This window comes from Mugil cephalus, chromosome 4, assembly GCF_022458985.1.
Source record: "Mugil cephalus isolate CIBA_MC_2020 chromosome 4, CIBA_Mcephalus_1.1, whole genome shotgun sequence".
Lineage (NCBI taxonomy): Eukaryota > Metazoa > Chordata > Actinopteri > Mugiliformes > Mugilidae > Mugil > Mugil cephalus.
The window spans coordinates 1,516,876-1,533,291 of NC_061773.1; the positions used below are offsets into that span (position 1 = coordinate 1,516,876).

At 41.6% G+C, this 16,416-nt stretch overlaps 2 protein-coding genes across 6 annotated transcripts in view; both read right to left on the bottom strand.

Moving 5' to 3' along the window:
* Positions 1 to 1,962: 1,962 nt before the first annotated feature.
* On the bottom strand, positions 1,963 to 5,766 carry LOC125006733 (class E basic helix-loop-helix protein 40-like). The gene is made up of 5 exons (XM_047583051.1): positions 5,334 to 5,766; positions 5,137 to 5,200; positions 4,788 to 4,895; positions 4,315 to 4,438; positions 1,963 to 4,076 (listed from the first exon to the last, which is right to left on the bottom strand). Exons 1-5 carry the CDS (start codon positions 5,402 to 5,404, stop codon positions 3,160 to 3,162), a joined length of 1,284 nt encoding a protein of 427 aa, XP_047439007.1. The 5' UTR covers positions 5,405 to 5,766; the 3' UTR covers positions 1,963 to 3,159.
* Positions 5,767 to 8,387: 2,621 nt separating this feature from the next.
* The window catches only part of LOC125007204 (inositol 1,4,5-trisphosphate receptor type 1), a 72,520-nt gene continuing 64,491 nt past the window's right edge, over positions 8,388 to 16,416 (bottom strand). For all 5 annotated transcript variants that reach the window (XM_047583863.1, XM_047583862.1, XM_047583861.1 and 2 more), the window contains 5 exons: positions 15,322 to 15,461; positions 14,372 to 14,537; positions 11,315 to 11,475; positions 10,463 to 10,624; positions 8,388 to 9,756 (listed from right to left, as the gene is read on the bottom strand). In XM_047583863.1, the coding sequence (XP_047439819.1) occupies positions 9,670 to 9,756; positions 10,463 to 10,624; positions 11,315 to 11,475; positions 14,372 to 14,537; positions 15,322 to 15,461 (716 nt within the window). In that variant the 3' untranslated portion in view covers positions 8,388 to 9,669. The remainder of the gene's footprint in view (positions 9,757 to 10,462; positions 10,625 to 11,314; positions 11,476 to 14,371; positions 14,538 to 15,321; positions 15,462 to 16,416) is intronic.

Below are 16,416 nucleotides of genomic sequence, written 5' to 3' on the forward strand. Positions count from 1 at the left end.
TTTGGAATTAGCATTTGTGTGACTGTAATTTAGATATGTAGCACCCACCTGGACCAGACCAGACACCTCCACCCCATAGCAATGACACTCCTTGATGGCAGCAGTCATCCCCAACAGGATGCAGCCTGACACAGACACACACACAAACACAAACACAAACACAGTTTAGGAACGCTGATCAAGTATGTATGGGATGATATAGGCCCCCAAAAACAACATCCTGCAGTCAGACACCACAAAACATCTTCTGTTACAACTGTTTTGGCGGCAAAATTAGGAAGGTCGTCATAATGTTAAGCCTGATCGTATTTAATCTGTCCAGCAGGTGGCAGTAAATGTTAAGTTATGGGACAGCATGTCTGATCAGCACATAAACCACCAAATGGGAGTGAGAGGGAATAATAATTTATGGAATAACAGTAGTGAAGAAATTAAAACATGTACAAAACTGAGTAGAGTAACACGCTTATTTAAAGACAATAACCTGGAGAAATGCAAGATGAAGAGAAATAATTTAATTTTCTCTATCTTTCTCTTTTTGCTACTAAGTTTTTACCCTGTTTATCCTGTTTCCTTTTGTAGTTGTTTTATTTTTTATTTTTTAATCCCTCTCGTTTTTTCTCTTTACATATAATGATACACTGATTACAAAAATCTAGAAAAGTCACTGACTTAATCCTACTCCCGTTTTGAAAAAAAAGTCCAGCAGAAAACTTGCTGTTTTGTGGTTTTGTTAAATAGATGTTTCTGTGTTTTGCTATTTTAATATTTTAACATGTTTGAAATACCATGACAAATAAATAAATAAATAAGGGAAAAGAAAATTAAAGGCAGTCCTTTACTTTGTTGGTACATCTACAGTGAAGAACTTAATGGCATAAATCAGCCTCTTACAAAAATACTAAATATTTAAAATATTTATATATAGATTTTTTTTAAATTTATTTATTTCCAATTCTTATTTAATTCTTCACATGTTCAAAAATAAATGCAACCCATTACAATCTGAATTCTGTATGTATGCCAAGAGCAACATTTTTTATTTTAATAGCAGCAAATATTATATATAACTACTGAAATACAGTAGTTATATACTCATTCAAATGACTGGGGCTACAGATCCCACCAACTGAAATGACCGTTAAGGATATTAGTTATGAACCCAATTGCCCCATGAGTATCAATAAAGTCTTATCTTATCTTGTGAACTTCTACATAAAATTGTTTTGCAGATGGTATCTCATGACAAAAGTGAAACATGCAACTCCTCCTCAATCAAATTAATGGAAATCAACTTCAAGGGAACCACTTTAAAGGATATTAAGAACTTTTAAGTTGTCAACTGTGGGCTTAAGCTTCAGTTTCTACAAATAAACCAGATGTGCAATGAACCAACTCAGTCCTACAGCTCAGGAAGAACAGCAGACACAAGAATAATATGAAGTCGCAAAGATTGTGAGGACTGGCACATTGCACTTGGGCGTGTGTGGAACTACCTTGAGACAATTCTATGATTAAGGTGCAATCACACAGCGGAAAAATCCATTCACACAACACATGAAAATAGTGATCAGTAGTATTTGTTGTGATTTATACTACTATGACATATTATGAGGCCTCTAGGAAGAATCTGGAATAACACCAATCACTGTTGACTCATACAGTAAATAAGAAATATTAAATAAATGTCTCCATGAAGATGCAGTTGGGTCCTGACTGTTGTCTTGAGGGACTAACTTTAACATGCTACACTTTTGTGTTTACTGGTGTGTTTGTATTAGTGGGTACAGACGGTTAACCAGCAGGAGAATCAGGCTACAGATCTGCCATTACATAAGTGTTCCCTGTGACATGAATGTTGTTTTCACGCAGATTCTCTCTCTCTCACTCTCTCACTCACACACACACACACACATACACACACACACACACACACACACACACACACACAGTCAAAGCCAATTTCCACGGGAAAAAAATACTTTATTAATACACTTATATAATGTATATCAACATTTATAGACAAAATATGTACATCCAACATCTTTCATGTAGGTCCCAAAATATAAAATCTCAAGTACCTCTTTCTATAGAAAACTAGTCTTCTGGTAAAACGTTTACATTCACTTCTCCCCTCCTTACTCCTTTGTCTCCAGTATTCAAACGCAGTACAGAGAATACACATCTGAGATTTATCAGCTTTTCACGAGTAAAAGGCAACAGCAAGAACAAACACCGGGTTTGACTTGAGCAGAAACAGATGTTGAGTACGCAGACCAGGTCCAGCACAGTGCTACAGTATGTACATAGATTCTGAGTACACAACATACATAGTCCACATTCGGCCCACCCTCCTGTCTCTTTAGGTGGACAGAGCACAAGTACGGGTATCAAAAATAGAAATGTACAAGAAGTCTATTAACAATAGTTACAGAAAATCCATCTCAAGTTGTCTGTCGGTGAAAAACAAGACATCTCATTCAGTGTGGCCGTGTGGGGGCCCATTGCTTCCTTGTACCCTTACTCTTGTCTGTACACACTTGGAGATCATTTCATCTAATGGTGCAAGTCATTTTAGCGACCGGCTGAAAAGGGTATTTTCAGTAATCGTAATGGCGAGCAAAGGATATAGGCAACAAACTTTGGGTGACACATTACCGCTAACATTTGGTGCAACAGTTTCTAGAGTACAAGATGGCGTGTTTTTACCGCAACAGCCACAAGTGAGATGTGTCAGTGTTGCCGGTGTTTACACTTTAACAGCAGCATGTAAAACATTTCTTTCTTTACATTCAACCAAGTGTATATGTGTGTGTGTGTGTGTGTGTGTGTGTGTGTGTGTGTGTGTGTGTGTGTGTGTGTGTGTGTAGGGCAGGTCCAGTTCATATGATACATTTATAATGAAGAATATCACTGAGCATTGAACATTCAACCTGAGCTTTGCATTCCCTCCAAATGTGGATGGATGCTGCTCTCGTCTTTCTCTCCTTGATCATTTCTACATGTCCTCTCTTTTGCTGTTTGACCTCCTCGCTGAGGAACAGAGGAGATGAATGATTGTGGATTATGGGACAGCTCAGTCACGTTCTCTGTCTCATTACTGCTTCAGCCTTTGTTACTGGGACAGGATAATCTGCCTCTTGCCTCTTCCTTCTTCTCTCAGTCTTTGGTTTCCAGGTTGAGGGGCGGTACCTGCTTTAGCGCCTGAAGGAGGGCAGGGGAGTCCATGGGGGTCTGGGATATGGCTGGGGCTGGAGAACCTCCCCTGGGAGACAGCACTAGCTGAGGTGGCCTTTCACTGGTCATGGCAGGTGAGGAGCCTCCCATGCCAGGGTAGAGCATGGGCACAGCCCCCGGATACCAGCATTTCTCTAGCATTGGCAGGTAAGCTGCAGCAGAGGGTGGAATGAGGTAGAATGGCATGCAGAGGGGGTGTTGAGGAGGAGGTGCATGGTTAGGGGATACGCTCATGTAACTACCATAACCACTGGAGGATGATGAAGTTGATGATTCTCCACCAGAGAGCAACTCATCCTCAGACGACTCCGCCCGGGGCCGTTTGTGGCGTGGCTCATCGTCCTCCTGCTTGATGTCTGAGCTCTGCCTGTCACCCAGCGGTCGCTTCTGCTGACTTTCCTGGCTGTAATAATCTGGTCGTCCCTGTGACGTGCTGGATTCAGTTTTCTCCAGCTCGCCACCATAGCCGCTGTCTGTGTCTGTGTCACTGCCGCTCTGCTCACTGCTCGGTGGCGCGTACACCCGCTGGATGACCGGCACACAGTTCCTCCCATAGCCCTCGCTGGGTTTAGGTGGTAGGCTGGTGGGCATCTCCTTGTGAGGTTGGTGCTGGTGGTAGGTGGGGATTTCCTCGGGACGAGGGCTGAGAGGGGTGCGGGGTCGGCTCTGGCTTTGGAGCACCTCTGCCGATAATTTGTGGAGATGGTTGATAACATGGGATGGCGTGAAGTCTCCATCAGTCTCGTGACTGCCTAAATACTGAAGAACTTCCTTTGCACACATGTGGAAGCCAGAGCGAAACATCTCCTCTGACTTCTCCTGGCTCACAGGAGGATGCTCTGTAAACACAATAAGAAAGCGCGCGGTCAGAAAACCTCCAACTTTACCAGTTAGGTGTGACTTTGCAGATTTTTTGTAGATTTCCGGCAACTATATTTGAAGTTACTTATTTGCCTGCAGTTCTGCATAATTCTCCCATTATGCATCGGTTTGAGTAATTTGCATTCTGTCCCAACAAAAACCATCCTGTTCTATGTGTATATTTGTGTGGGCGTGTGTAAATGATCTGCAGCTCACCAATTTGCATGCCGCTCTGCAGGGCCAGGATCTTCTGCTGCTGTTGCTCCAGAAGAGAGGTGAGGGCTTTCACATGCTTAAGCGTAAGCTCTAAAACCACAGCCTTCTCCAGATGGCCCAGAGTCTGAGGGAGACACACACAGTCAGCACATCCTCGCCTCTTATACAACACGTACAAAACAGGATTTGCAAGCCATGCACGCAAGGTCTGCGCTATCACACATTACCCTGTTTAGCAGCAAGTATTATTCATACTGTGTGCATAAATTAAACTGAACTGAGCTTTTAAATCCCAAACTTAAAACAATAAAACAGGAGAGGAGCCTCGTCCCCTTTAGTGTGAGCTGTCCTTCAGGCTGAGCTGCTGACGCACATCAGCGCAGATGTAATACCACTGAATAGCCACTCGATGGTGCATGCCACTAAAAGTACAGTCAATCACATTATCCCTCCCAGCCACAGCGTAAACTTACCGTGAGTTTCAGGTGCTCGGGCAACAAATCCTTCAACTGTGCGATGCATTCGTTTATCCGGTCACGTCTCTTCTTCTCGATCAGTCTGTGGGGCAGTTTGTAGGTTTCCTGCAGGGACGAACAGAGAATGCTGCGTAAATTCGACTGACCCGAGAGTCGATCACGATTAGAGGCGGTTACACAGATAGGGAAGAATCCGGGAGTTATGTCATAGCAGAAACTGGGTCAACCATTTATGGCACTACAGAAAGAAGAACTGGCAGTCTCATGCTTCCTTCGCAGTTTACACGTTCGAAGCTCTCCGGCGTTAAAAAGGGAGGTAAATAAAAACAAAAGGAAAACAACCCACCTTGCTTTCTTCTCCCCTCTTCATTCCCCTCCTGGGTTTATAAACGTACATTGGGAAATCCATCCTAAAGAAAAACGCACAGGAAGGAATGAGATCATGGTTTGACATGCACGACGCTGAATAAATAATAGATCAAGTGCGTTTGAGGAAAAGGCTGCACATTCTAGGGAAGATCATGTTTTCCAAGTGTAACTTACCCCTGCACGTCTGACAGATCAGCCTGGTGTTTGGACAGAGGAGGTGGTTGCGCGCTTGGAATTCGTTCCATTCCTTGTAGTCCAATAATGCTGTCAAAGTACTTCTCCAGTTCAGTCGCAAATAAATACACAATTTTTTTTTTTTTACGCGCGGTAGTTTAGGAACTAAACCAGGATGCTTCTTCAAAAAATAAATGTTCAAAATGTCTACTAATTTCTCAGTTTAAACAGCAATCGCGTTTATGAAAATATTATTATTATTTAGGTGTGATGGTTTCAAGTTAGTCCCTGTGATTTCCACGCAATGGTCCCGCAGCAGAAGGAAGTCAGCCGTCTTGGTTGCGCGTTGGGAAAGTGGGGGAGGACAGAGCGACGAGTTAAATAAACCCTCTGACTCTCCGCTCAGCCTGACCTACCTCTATCACATGAGGCTCACGTGTTAAACGGCGCTGTATCCTCGGCGGGAGGACGGCCCTCTTTCTACAGATAAGGAGCTTCGGTGGGCGGACTGCGGCGGACGTCAGGGCGGAGGGCGGCGCATGTCGGATCCCGTGTACCACCATGCTGAAGTGTATGGAAACAAGGCTGCGCGCAGTGAACGTGCTGGCACCGAACCAGTGCAGGAGTTCAACAGGCCCGGGGCAACAGAGGCGAGCGGGTATGGCACCGAGTGCCAGCAAAGATGTGCAATAAACACAAAAGATAGCAAAGACCACAACAAACAATATGATTATCATCCAGAAGACAAAGCCAACGACATGTCACCGAGCTAAAAAATAATCACTCACTGTAGCTCTTTTAGAAAAATAGTAGGATGTAGGTTTTAGAAAAATAGTGAGCTTTGCAATGCGTGTAGCACTTGTAGGTCTTTTTCTATTTTTAAGTTTAAGAAACAGGTGCCAACAATACGCAGAGCAATTAATATCCCGCAACGCGAAGAGCGTCTATTATTATTAACACAAGGATTTCTGTGTGAAAGGCACGGTCACGGTGGGAGAAGCACGTGCACCTGTGCGTGGAGGACTCGGGGGGAGTTTGTTGTCATGAGGCGGCGCCCTCTGTCACGTTGATCTCCTCATGGCCCCGGGAGCCTGCTGAGCGCACAGGGCACATCCAGCACATCCAGCTCAGGCAGCACACACTGGCTGCACCTGTTTGCTGCAGGCTCCAGGCTCCAGGCACACAGCAAACATGCTTATGGCAAATAAAACGGTGAATATTGAAACACTTTATAGAGATATTTAACATATACTAGAGCATATATCTAATGATCGCAATGCTCCAGTAAGAAAAACACAAATTTTCTTTACATGAAAAACTGATTAACTATAAAATGACAATTTGTTTCTTGATGTTCTGCACATTTCCATACTTAACCTATTACAATAAGGATAAGTCACTTGGACACACCAGTCCTTTGTAAATGTCACATGCAAATAGGAAGTGTGGCTTCATTGTCAGGTCACAAGAGGACTTATATAAACTCGATTTCACAAATTGTTCCTCCTGGTTAGAGACAGTCTGAATAATGTCCCATTATCAATTTAAAATTGCATAAAAAGAAAAAAGTTGCAACCATTGTCTTTTCCTTCCAGTTTTTGTTTGCTTTTTACTTTTTTGTTATTGTTGTTATTTTATTAATATAATTTTTAAAATCACAAATTATATTTAGCAAAATAGCTGGAGCAAGTGAATAACATGAACTCATGCAGCTAAAGGTTCTGTGAATTTACTGATTTGAGGATATCATTTTGAGGCAGAAACCCACTCCAGTCATAAAGTCATAAAGCTGCATAGGCGACAACATATTAAACATATAGCGCTCGAAGCTACTTTTAAGTTTCAGCTTTTTTTTCACCTTGCAAAAGCAAGCTACAGCAACAACCTTGACTAAAGGCCTGTTCCTAGAAATTCCTACAGTTTCCTAGTGAACAAAATAAGATTGAGATCGGCTGCCAGGCTCAGTAATTACAAAATGAGCATAACACAGGTGCAGAGAGTCAGCTATAATTAAATAACAGCAATGGTGGAAAGCCCCTTAAAGACAGTTGGGGCACATGTAACACAATTAAACATGGACTTGGATCTCTAGAAATCCTGACAATGGCACCATTGTCAGGATATATATGTATAAGGATGTATAAGTGAGCCATCAGCTCACTTATAGATTTTCTAACATTCTTGTGAATTATTGGGGAAAGTACCCTTTTGCCCTTTGTTTTCAGCATTAACTTCATTTCAGCATTTTGTACTTGTTTATGTGATAAATAAGTGAAGGGACAAATGACAGGGTATGTGACTGTTGTCAAATGTGCTTTAAAAACATTTCAGCAAATAAAATCTTTTCTGTGTGGAGTTTGTATGTTTTCCCTGTGTCTGTGTGGGTTCTCTCTGGGTACTCCAGCATCTTCCCACCATCCAAAGACGTGCTCGTTAGGTTCATTGGTGATTCTAAATTGGTCGTAGGTGTGAGCGTGAAGGGTTGTTTGTCTCTGTGTTGGCCCTGTGATAGACTGGTAACCTGTCTCTCGCCCAGTGACAGCTGGGACAGACTCCAGCAACAGGCATAAGAAAATCCTCTTTAAGTGTAAAGTGTACGTTATTATAGGCCTAAGTGTTGGGAACATTCAAATAAAAGGCAGATACATACTCCAAATAACCCTTGTGTGTCGACATGCCATAGGTCAAATTCAAAGTAGAAAATGTGCAACCCGACATTTACACAACGCGTTTCCTCACACAACATGACTACATGATGTGTATTTCCTCATCTGAGGGCGACAGAAAAGATTTCTGATTCAGTCTTCTGGCACTCCCAAAATGTAACTTCTCTGCAGGGCTCTTTAGTCAGCTGCAGTGAGCTAGAAGAAAGAAATCAGTCGAGCCGTCATTAAATAAGCGGTTACATTTTAGAAAATATCAAAAATAAACTGCGTGGAAGGCGGCTAGGGGAAACACCAAATCTGCATTTCCTTTCGTGTCACATTTGTTCTGGTCTTCCTCTTGATTCCTGTTGATTCAGATACTGTTTTCACTGAGAAATTACTTCAGAAACATGTTTTTTATTTTTATTTAAATAGACTCCAAGAATGGAATGTACACAATTTAGACACAAACCATCAATTAGTATAAAAGTTAAGTTTGGTCAAGCAGCACTCCAAATCTGTTCAATCTTTTTTTTTTTTTTTTTGATTTTTTTGTTTGTTTCCTCACATACACTTCAACACTCAGTCATCCTCTTGTGAATGTTTTACAAAGTGACCAACAAAAAGTAACAATCAGTTGTGTGCTACACAAAACATCAGTGCTTAGGACTAAATGCAATAAAGAAAGGTTAAATAAATCAGTGCTGACATATCAAGGAAGAAGAAGAAATCAAATATAATGCTGCTCCCAAATTTACGGAATTCCATTTAAGTCCTGTTGTTAAACGAAAAACGGATCTGTCTGCAGAGTGAAGCAATAACACGATTTGCTCCAACTCTGTGGTATCTTCACATAGTTCCTTATTCCAACGAACAGTTTTAGAAAAGGGTTGTAACAGTTCAGAATTATTTATCTTGACAGACAGCCTTTTTCCTTTTGTCATCTAAACTGTCCTAGGACATGCAGGACCTTCATTTGAGATTGTAAAGAATAAAAAAACAAAACAAAAACACTTGCACTCAAGATAAAAAGAAAAAAACATTGTATGGGTTTAATAACATAATTTACGGGCTTTGGAAAAGTATAGTGACCCCTTCATATTTGTTTTACAGGTATAGTTTGTGGTCATATTTTAAATATAAGATAAACCATTTCAAATACAAAAGAAATTCCCCCAAAAATAGTTAATTCGTTTTAGATGTTGCATATTATGTATCATTCCTATTGCTGTCAGATGAAATGTGTTGTTATGGGTTCAAACAAACCTTCAAAATCCACACGTGACCTGAGTTTGCTGATGCAACGCTGAGGGTAAAAACCTCAATACAAGGCCACATGAGGGGAACACTCTGCTGAATTTTGGCACAATGTCAGAGTGGTCCGATGCAGAAGGCATTCAGGGTAGGTAGTACAGTGGAAGTCAGTGTGTCCGTCACTCAAACTCAGGACTGGCTTCTGGGGGTCCTGAGGCACTTCGTGCACGCTCCACCCACACAGATGCATCCAAACTAGAGAGCATTTTCACTTCACACAGACACTCAGAAGCATGCCTGCTGAAGCAACATATTCTAGGAGTGTCTGATACAGAATACAGACATTGACTGAAATACGTACTAGAGAAGGACATTCTCCTGGCTAACATGCGCTGTAACGAGTGTTCAGGCACTACTGGGACTGACCCCAAGGGCCCTCAGGCAGGCTGCTGGGGATTGATGTTCATGTGAGGGGGGTGACCAAGGAGTCCAATTCGTTGTTTCTGCTTCCTCTGTTCTGTCATCTGTACAAAAAACAGGATAGAACACAACAGCATGAAGAAAGATATTCCAGTTAGCTTTAATTCTGTAATATGGAATGGAAATAAAGAATGGATTCCACTATTACTGCTCTGTAATAAAGTTTATTTTAGTTTTATTGGGCCCCTGTTTTGTTTGTACTGTGCAACTGCAATGGAACGCACATGTATGCACGCAAGTGTTCAGGGGATATGATACTTAGATACATTCCTTCTGTTGGTTTACTGCTAATGTGCCAGCAGAGGCAGGAAAAACATGGATGTAAACAAAGCAGAATATACAACACAAAAATTAAAGAGCGAAAACTGCACGTTTTGTGGCAGACTAATGTTTGCCTCCAGGAAGTAACAGTGGGGGAATAAGCCCATAACAGTAGATAACAGATAATAGATAACATGTTGATTTGTGAACTTTATGCGTGGCACTAGAGCCAGGCTGTCCTTATGGTACACAGACTTGGGACTGGGATTAATCTAATTATCTTGCTCTTAGGCCATGTCAGAAAAGAACTGTTCCATTGGCGAACAGTGTGATGAATACTCAGAGGGGTTTGAATGGGAAGGAAATCCATCTCAAGAACTGTAAAAACTGAAAATACCCTAATTACCGTCCAATGATAGACAAACAGTACCCCAAAACCTCTTCCCAAGTTACTTTACATTAAAATGTGTTTGTCTCGTTATGATATACCTGCTCCTTGAGCTCAGTCAGCTGTCCAGACAGGTTGGCCACCAGCCTCATGGTCGACTCCAGCTTCTCCTGCAGGTTCCTGATTTCATTCTGCTCCCCCTCCGCGTCACTGCTCACCAGCGACATGGCGCGCATCCGAGGAAACCAGTCCAGGTTGTGCTCCTGCGGATGACCGAACACATCAGCCAGGTGATTAAACAGCGTTTGAGGAAATACCGTATATATCAGGAGCTTAAACCCAATGACCCCAGAAATTCTTCTTCCCTGTCCACACAAAGACCTAACAATATAACATCTTAACGTGGAATATTCAAAGATACATATAATACAAACTACTAATGAGTAATGGCAGTAATGGCAATAATGAAAATCCCAGTGAAGTGATGCTTTATGATGCTTTAGTGTAAGACCAGGGCCTCAGGTACTGTCTTGTTCCTTTGACTTCCTGTTTGTTTGCTCGATTCAGTTTGTGTTTTTAAATGACCGACACGTCTGTCAGTTAAGATTAGAAAAGAGGAACAGATCCATTTAGAAAGGTGTGTGCCTGCGTGCATGTGTGACGAGCCACTGCATGTTTACAAGCGTGACCGAGTGTGCTTGTTCATAGTTTCCAAAAAACGTGACAGGAATAGAAATGTCTCTTTCATTCAAGCCTGAGCGTATGTCAGCAGACAAAGGAACACATGCGAAGGAGAGATATGTAAATGATCCAGCAGCGAGGGAAGTCGTGTGGTTGACCTTTTCTTTTCCTGCAGCAAAACATACACATACAAGTTCCCCACAGACACCAACAATCCAGCAGCGGCTCTGTGATCCCATTACAACGAGCAGGCTCAGAGGTGTTTCGTCTACCTTGATCATCTCCGCCACGTAGCTCTCGGGGCCGGTGTATTCTGTGGAATCTTTAACTTTTACAAGCACGACGAAGAACAGGTAGTGCCACATGTTGTGCTCTTCTTTGATGTGCTCCTCAAACGTCACTGTCTTGTTGTCAAACTTGTCGCGCTCCAAACCTGCAACGGGGCAACAACGACACTTTGTGTTTATGGTGTTCAGACAAGCTTCCAATCGGCCAGTTCACGTGAGAATGCTCCCAAAAATAATGCCATTATGCAATTAAGTTCATACAAAGTGTACAAAAAAGCCTGGTTTTATCCATATTCATACTGTTATGACCACTTTTTTGTCTTTTTAAATATGAGTGGACTTGATCAAGCTTCCTCAAAAGTAGACTGCCTGAGCTTCCTGGTGAACTTGCTATGGTTGTTCTGTGGATTCAGCCTGTTTCAGTATATTCATCTCTCTGTGTGTAATCCCAGACTGACTTCAAGATGTTGCGATCTGAACTCTGGGGGGCTCACACTGTTTGTTGAAGGATTCCTGTCTGTCATCAAAACATCCCAAGGTGACTAAAAGTTTGGTTCTATATCCTACATGAAATAAAGGAACTAAAACATAAAATTAATTTAAAACAAGTCAAGAAGAGAATTTTGGTAAGAAAGTTACAGTTAATAATTCACTAAAAAAAAGAAAAACATCTGCAGTAATCTGGTTAAAGCTCTAGCTTTTTGAAAGAGATTAAACACTGTGTTACATTTACTACTGGACAGTATTTGGTCAGTTTAAAAATATCAGCAAGTGAAATTAAAAATGAAAAGGGATTTTCTAAGGATGTAAAAGAGTCAATCAGAGTAACAAATGAGTAACAAATGTGTCATGAAATCTGCAACCTTACTGCAGATATGACCGTATGAACATTTGAGAGACGCTGAAAATAATCATTGCAATTTTTTAAGCCTTGTGCTTTCAAAAACGGCTATAATGGCCATAAAATTTTAATCAACAGGTCCTTTGTCTCTTTTGTTTTTTTTTTGATGCATTATTGTTGAAAGGGCTCAAACACTGATCGTTCAATCATCAAGGGAAGCTGCACAGTAACGTAACAGATGTAGAAATGGAGAACAGAAAAGACCCACAGATAAAACCTCGCAGTCCTTGATAAAGACAAAGTCATTCAAGGACACAGAAAACAGAAAAAAATGTTTTGGTTTAGAGTCCTTACAAATGAAAATAAACGACCTCTTGTTTGTGCATAATGGTTGGACATCACTACATTAACACGACAGTCGGCTAATTGTTTACACCAATTATTGGTATTTAACTGTTTTCTATAAAAGAGCAAGTACGTCATTTTAGAGTAGACTTGAGCTTGAACAAACAAACAAACAAATAAATGACAGCCTTGGTGAGGTTCATGACGTAAATTAATCTCTGGCTACAGACCCCAAAGGCTTAAAAAAAGACAGCTGATCAATGGCTTATGAAACCAAGTTATAGGGCATCGAATCACTCGTGGAGACATGCTCCTAATCTCTGCATCTCCTGGTCTCTCGTGGTCCCTTTGGAAACCATAGAGACAGCAGCTCCCCCTGTGGCCTGGCCTTGTTTAATATGAGTGAGTCAGAGCTGATGGCTGGCTGGGTGACATAATAGTGTTCTCGTTCCATATGTTTACCACTTGTCCTCACTGCCTGACCCAACATATGAACGCACGCACACACTCGCACAACATTCCAGTCCATTCACAGACACGCACAGACACACGCACACACACACAGTTCACCATGTACTTATTTAGGCACTCACAGGCATAATGTACATATAAGGGCATTCGATGATGCTACACAAAGCGACATCATTTGGGTAATCGGTGAAGTTGCACAAAACATATGGTAAGGAAATTGAGTGTGCGAGTGAGTGAGTGGGAGAAAATGTCTGTGCGTGTGAGACAGACATGAATTATGGAGGCGAGCAGAGCGGTGGCAGGAAGCCCTCATGACTCAGGCTTCTTTGGAACGGCAGCGAAGACAAAAGGGGGGAGGAAGAAATGCAACAAACTATACCTTCACAGAAACTGCAAACGCTTCCATAAATCTAATGTCCAAAGAGGGGAATTTGGGATTGAACGGAGTGATATTAGATACAGTTTGAAACAACAATAATGGCGCGCAGTGTTTGAAGTTAAGAGCCCTTCCTGCAGCAGAGCACAGGCTTACCATGCTGACAGGGCACCCTCATGTTTAGACAAGATATCCTGTGATTGGAAAGTTAGAACTTTATTTCCCATGACTATTTTAGGAAACTATTCCTACACAAACAACATTAAAACCACTGTAAGGAGACAGGAGAAGTAAATAACATCTTGTGACAATTCAATGTTCTGCTGGAAAACTTTTGGACCTGGTAGTTATTGGTGTGAATGTAACTTAGAGATACCGTCAGTTCCACCCACCTAGACCAGACCAGACACCCCCACCCCATAGCAATGACACTCCTTAATGACAGCAGCCATCCCCAGGATGCAGCCTGACACACACACACACACACACACACACACACACACACACACACACACACACACACACACACACACACACACACACACACACACACAAACACACACACAGATATGGTTTAGGAACAACTCAAAAAACATGAAGAACAGCACAAGATGTCCTGGCCTCCAGATTCACTAGATCGTAAACTGATCAAGTATCTGTGGGATGACCCACAGAGGCCCCTCCCATCAACCCATAGACCCAAAGACCCCCACTAACAACATTCTGTTACCAGACACCACAGGACACCCCCAGAAGACCCATGTCTATTCTCTGATGAGTCACGACTGTGTTGGAGGCACAAAGGAAACATACACAATATTAGGAAGGTGGTCATAATGTTATGCCTGATCAGTGTATATTGTTCAAGTGGCATGTAAGGTTTTCATCATTTACTGGATGGATTGTTTAGCCAATATCGTCTCTAATAGTTGAACCATTTGAAAAACTGAAAATAAAATGTTACGGAGCCTTGACCCATTCACTTAACAGAACAGCACGACCATCTCACCACAAATGAAACAAGTTGTCTTCAGGACTTCTTCCTTCTTCTGCTTTTCACTTCTCAGGTCAGCGAAGGTGTCGATGATCACACCAAAGATCAGGTTGAGGACAATGATGATGACCATGAAGAAGAACAGCAGGTCGTAAATCACCCTGGCTGCAAACAGTGGCTCCTGGGTAAGATGCAGGAAACACAGTTGTTCTGTACAGTGCACATATCAGGGTCATTTTAAATATTTAAATATATATCACAGTACTTATTAACTGCATTTAGACATCAGAGTGTGAGTATATTTAATGAGAAGGGAATAGACTGTCCCCATTAAACTGAATGACCCAAAAGACAGGCCTTAGCATAAACAGGTGTTGGGTATGATGTTATGGGTTGAAAACGAGGTTATCCTTGGTCCTCATGGATGTTAATGGAAACGCAAGGCCACAGGTGCAACCTGCCAGATGCTACAGTAACAGAGACGGCAGTAAGGCGGGCAACATGACGCACTCTGTCTTGGATACATTAATCAGATTCACACACTTTTCTTTTGTCATTTTCACTTGATCGTCCGGAAAGTAACAGGTTTTTCTGTTTGCACGACAGTTTGCTTCTGTAATTTACCTTGGAAGTCGGAAAAGGCTTTTAGACCTACGTTTTGCATTGTGTTGCAAATAGATGAGGCAGATATTCACATCCTCTTTTGACATCATTAGTGGCTCAGCCTGAATTCAGTAGAAATCTATTTCGAGGTTTAATTCTCACACAAGGCGGAGGCAGCACAGCTGTAAGGAAACATTGCGAAACCTTCATGCTTTTGTAATAAAAACAAGTTCAGCGGACGATGGGCTCAAAGCCAGCTCACATGACCTGCACTGCAGCTGTGGGTGCACTGCCTCTCAGTCTGCCACACACACAGACACACACACACACGCAACCCGGAGCCCAATTAAATCTGCACGTACCTCTTTAGAAGGCTTACGAAGAACATCCCCCACACCTCCGCCACTCCTCAAGCCGTGACTCAGCACAGTAACGATACACATGAGTAAAGAGTCGCACGTCCGCTCCATGTTGCTGTCCTCGTCATCGTCATTCCCAAAATCTGTGGAAGCAGAAGGAACAACTAATTTAACAGTAAAGTCATTTCGCAAGAGGAAGCATGAAGTACTATAATGTCGTCTTGATAATAAAGTGATCAGTGTGTACTACAATATATTTAATGTAGTGTAATGTAGAGTAAGGTGTTAACAGGGCGCTGTCAATTTAGCAAAACATGCTTTAAACATTTTATATATGCACGTAATTATCTGTAAAGTAGCCACAATCCAAACACTACTTAAGTATGAGCCGTTATAGTAATATTAAAAAATATTTTTGTGAAGACATTTGTAATCTCAGATTAGTACATAAGAAAAAGATTGTGATGGTGTAGTTGTAGAATGTAGATATTATGGAAGAAATGTACCGGGCATACAATACTGTGACATTCTACTCAATCATTTATAGTATCATCATGTACCATCATCATGCCATACTAACAATGCATTAATTGTAATGTGATGATAAATATTAGATACTCGTGTTCGGGAGGTTTTCAGCCATGTAGCCATTTATCATAAATATATCCTTGATTTGGTTGCAAAACTTAGTATCTGTTGAAGCTGTGTTTACATGTTTTGGTTCACAGTGTGAATGTTATTAGTTAAAGCAAAGGTGTTTTTGTATATCTGGATTCAGAGGAGCAAAAAAGAAGATAATGATGGACACTTCTGAATGGGTCATAGGTCACAGCAGAACAGTTAAAAGGAAGGAACTCTGGCAGACAGACTAGAATATGTGATCTGTCTAGTCCAGTTTAGTACAAACATATTATTCACAGGTTTCCTGCATGTCTGGGAAATCCTGGAACAAATAAACAAAACAAGTACACTGATTAGGCTCAACATTATGCCTGCTGACAGGAGAAGTGAATAACATTGACCATCTTGTAACAATACAGTGTTCTGCCGGGAAACGTTTGGACCTGAAATTCTGTTACATAGACATGTAGCACCCAC

What these genes read in the sequence shown, in the direction of transcription:
- LOC125006733 (XM_047583051.1), bottom strand. Translation starts at nt 5,404, where the DNA reads ATGGAACGAATTCCAAGCGCGCAACCACCTCCTCTGTCCAAACACCAG. An exon ending in GATCTGTCAGACGTGCAGGG is followed by an intron (nt 5,201 to 5,333) that starts GTAAGTTACACT and finishes GTTTTTCTTTAG; the next exon opens with GATGGATTTCCCAATGTACG. An exon ending in CCGAGCACCTGAAACTCACG is followed by an intron (nt 4,439 to 4,787) that starts GTAAGTTTACGC and finishes TGTCTCCCTCAG; the next exon opens with ACTCTGGGCCATCTGGAGAA.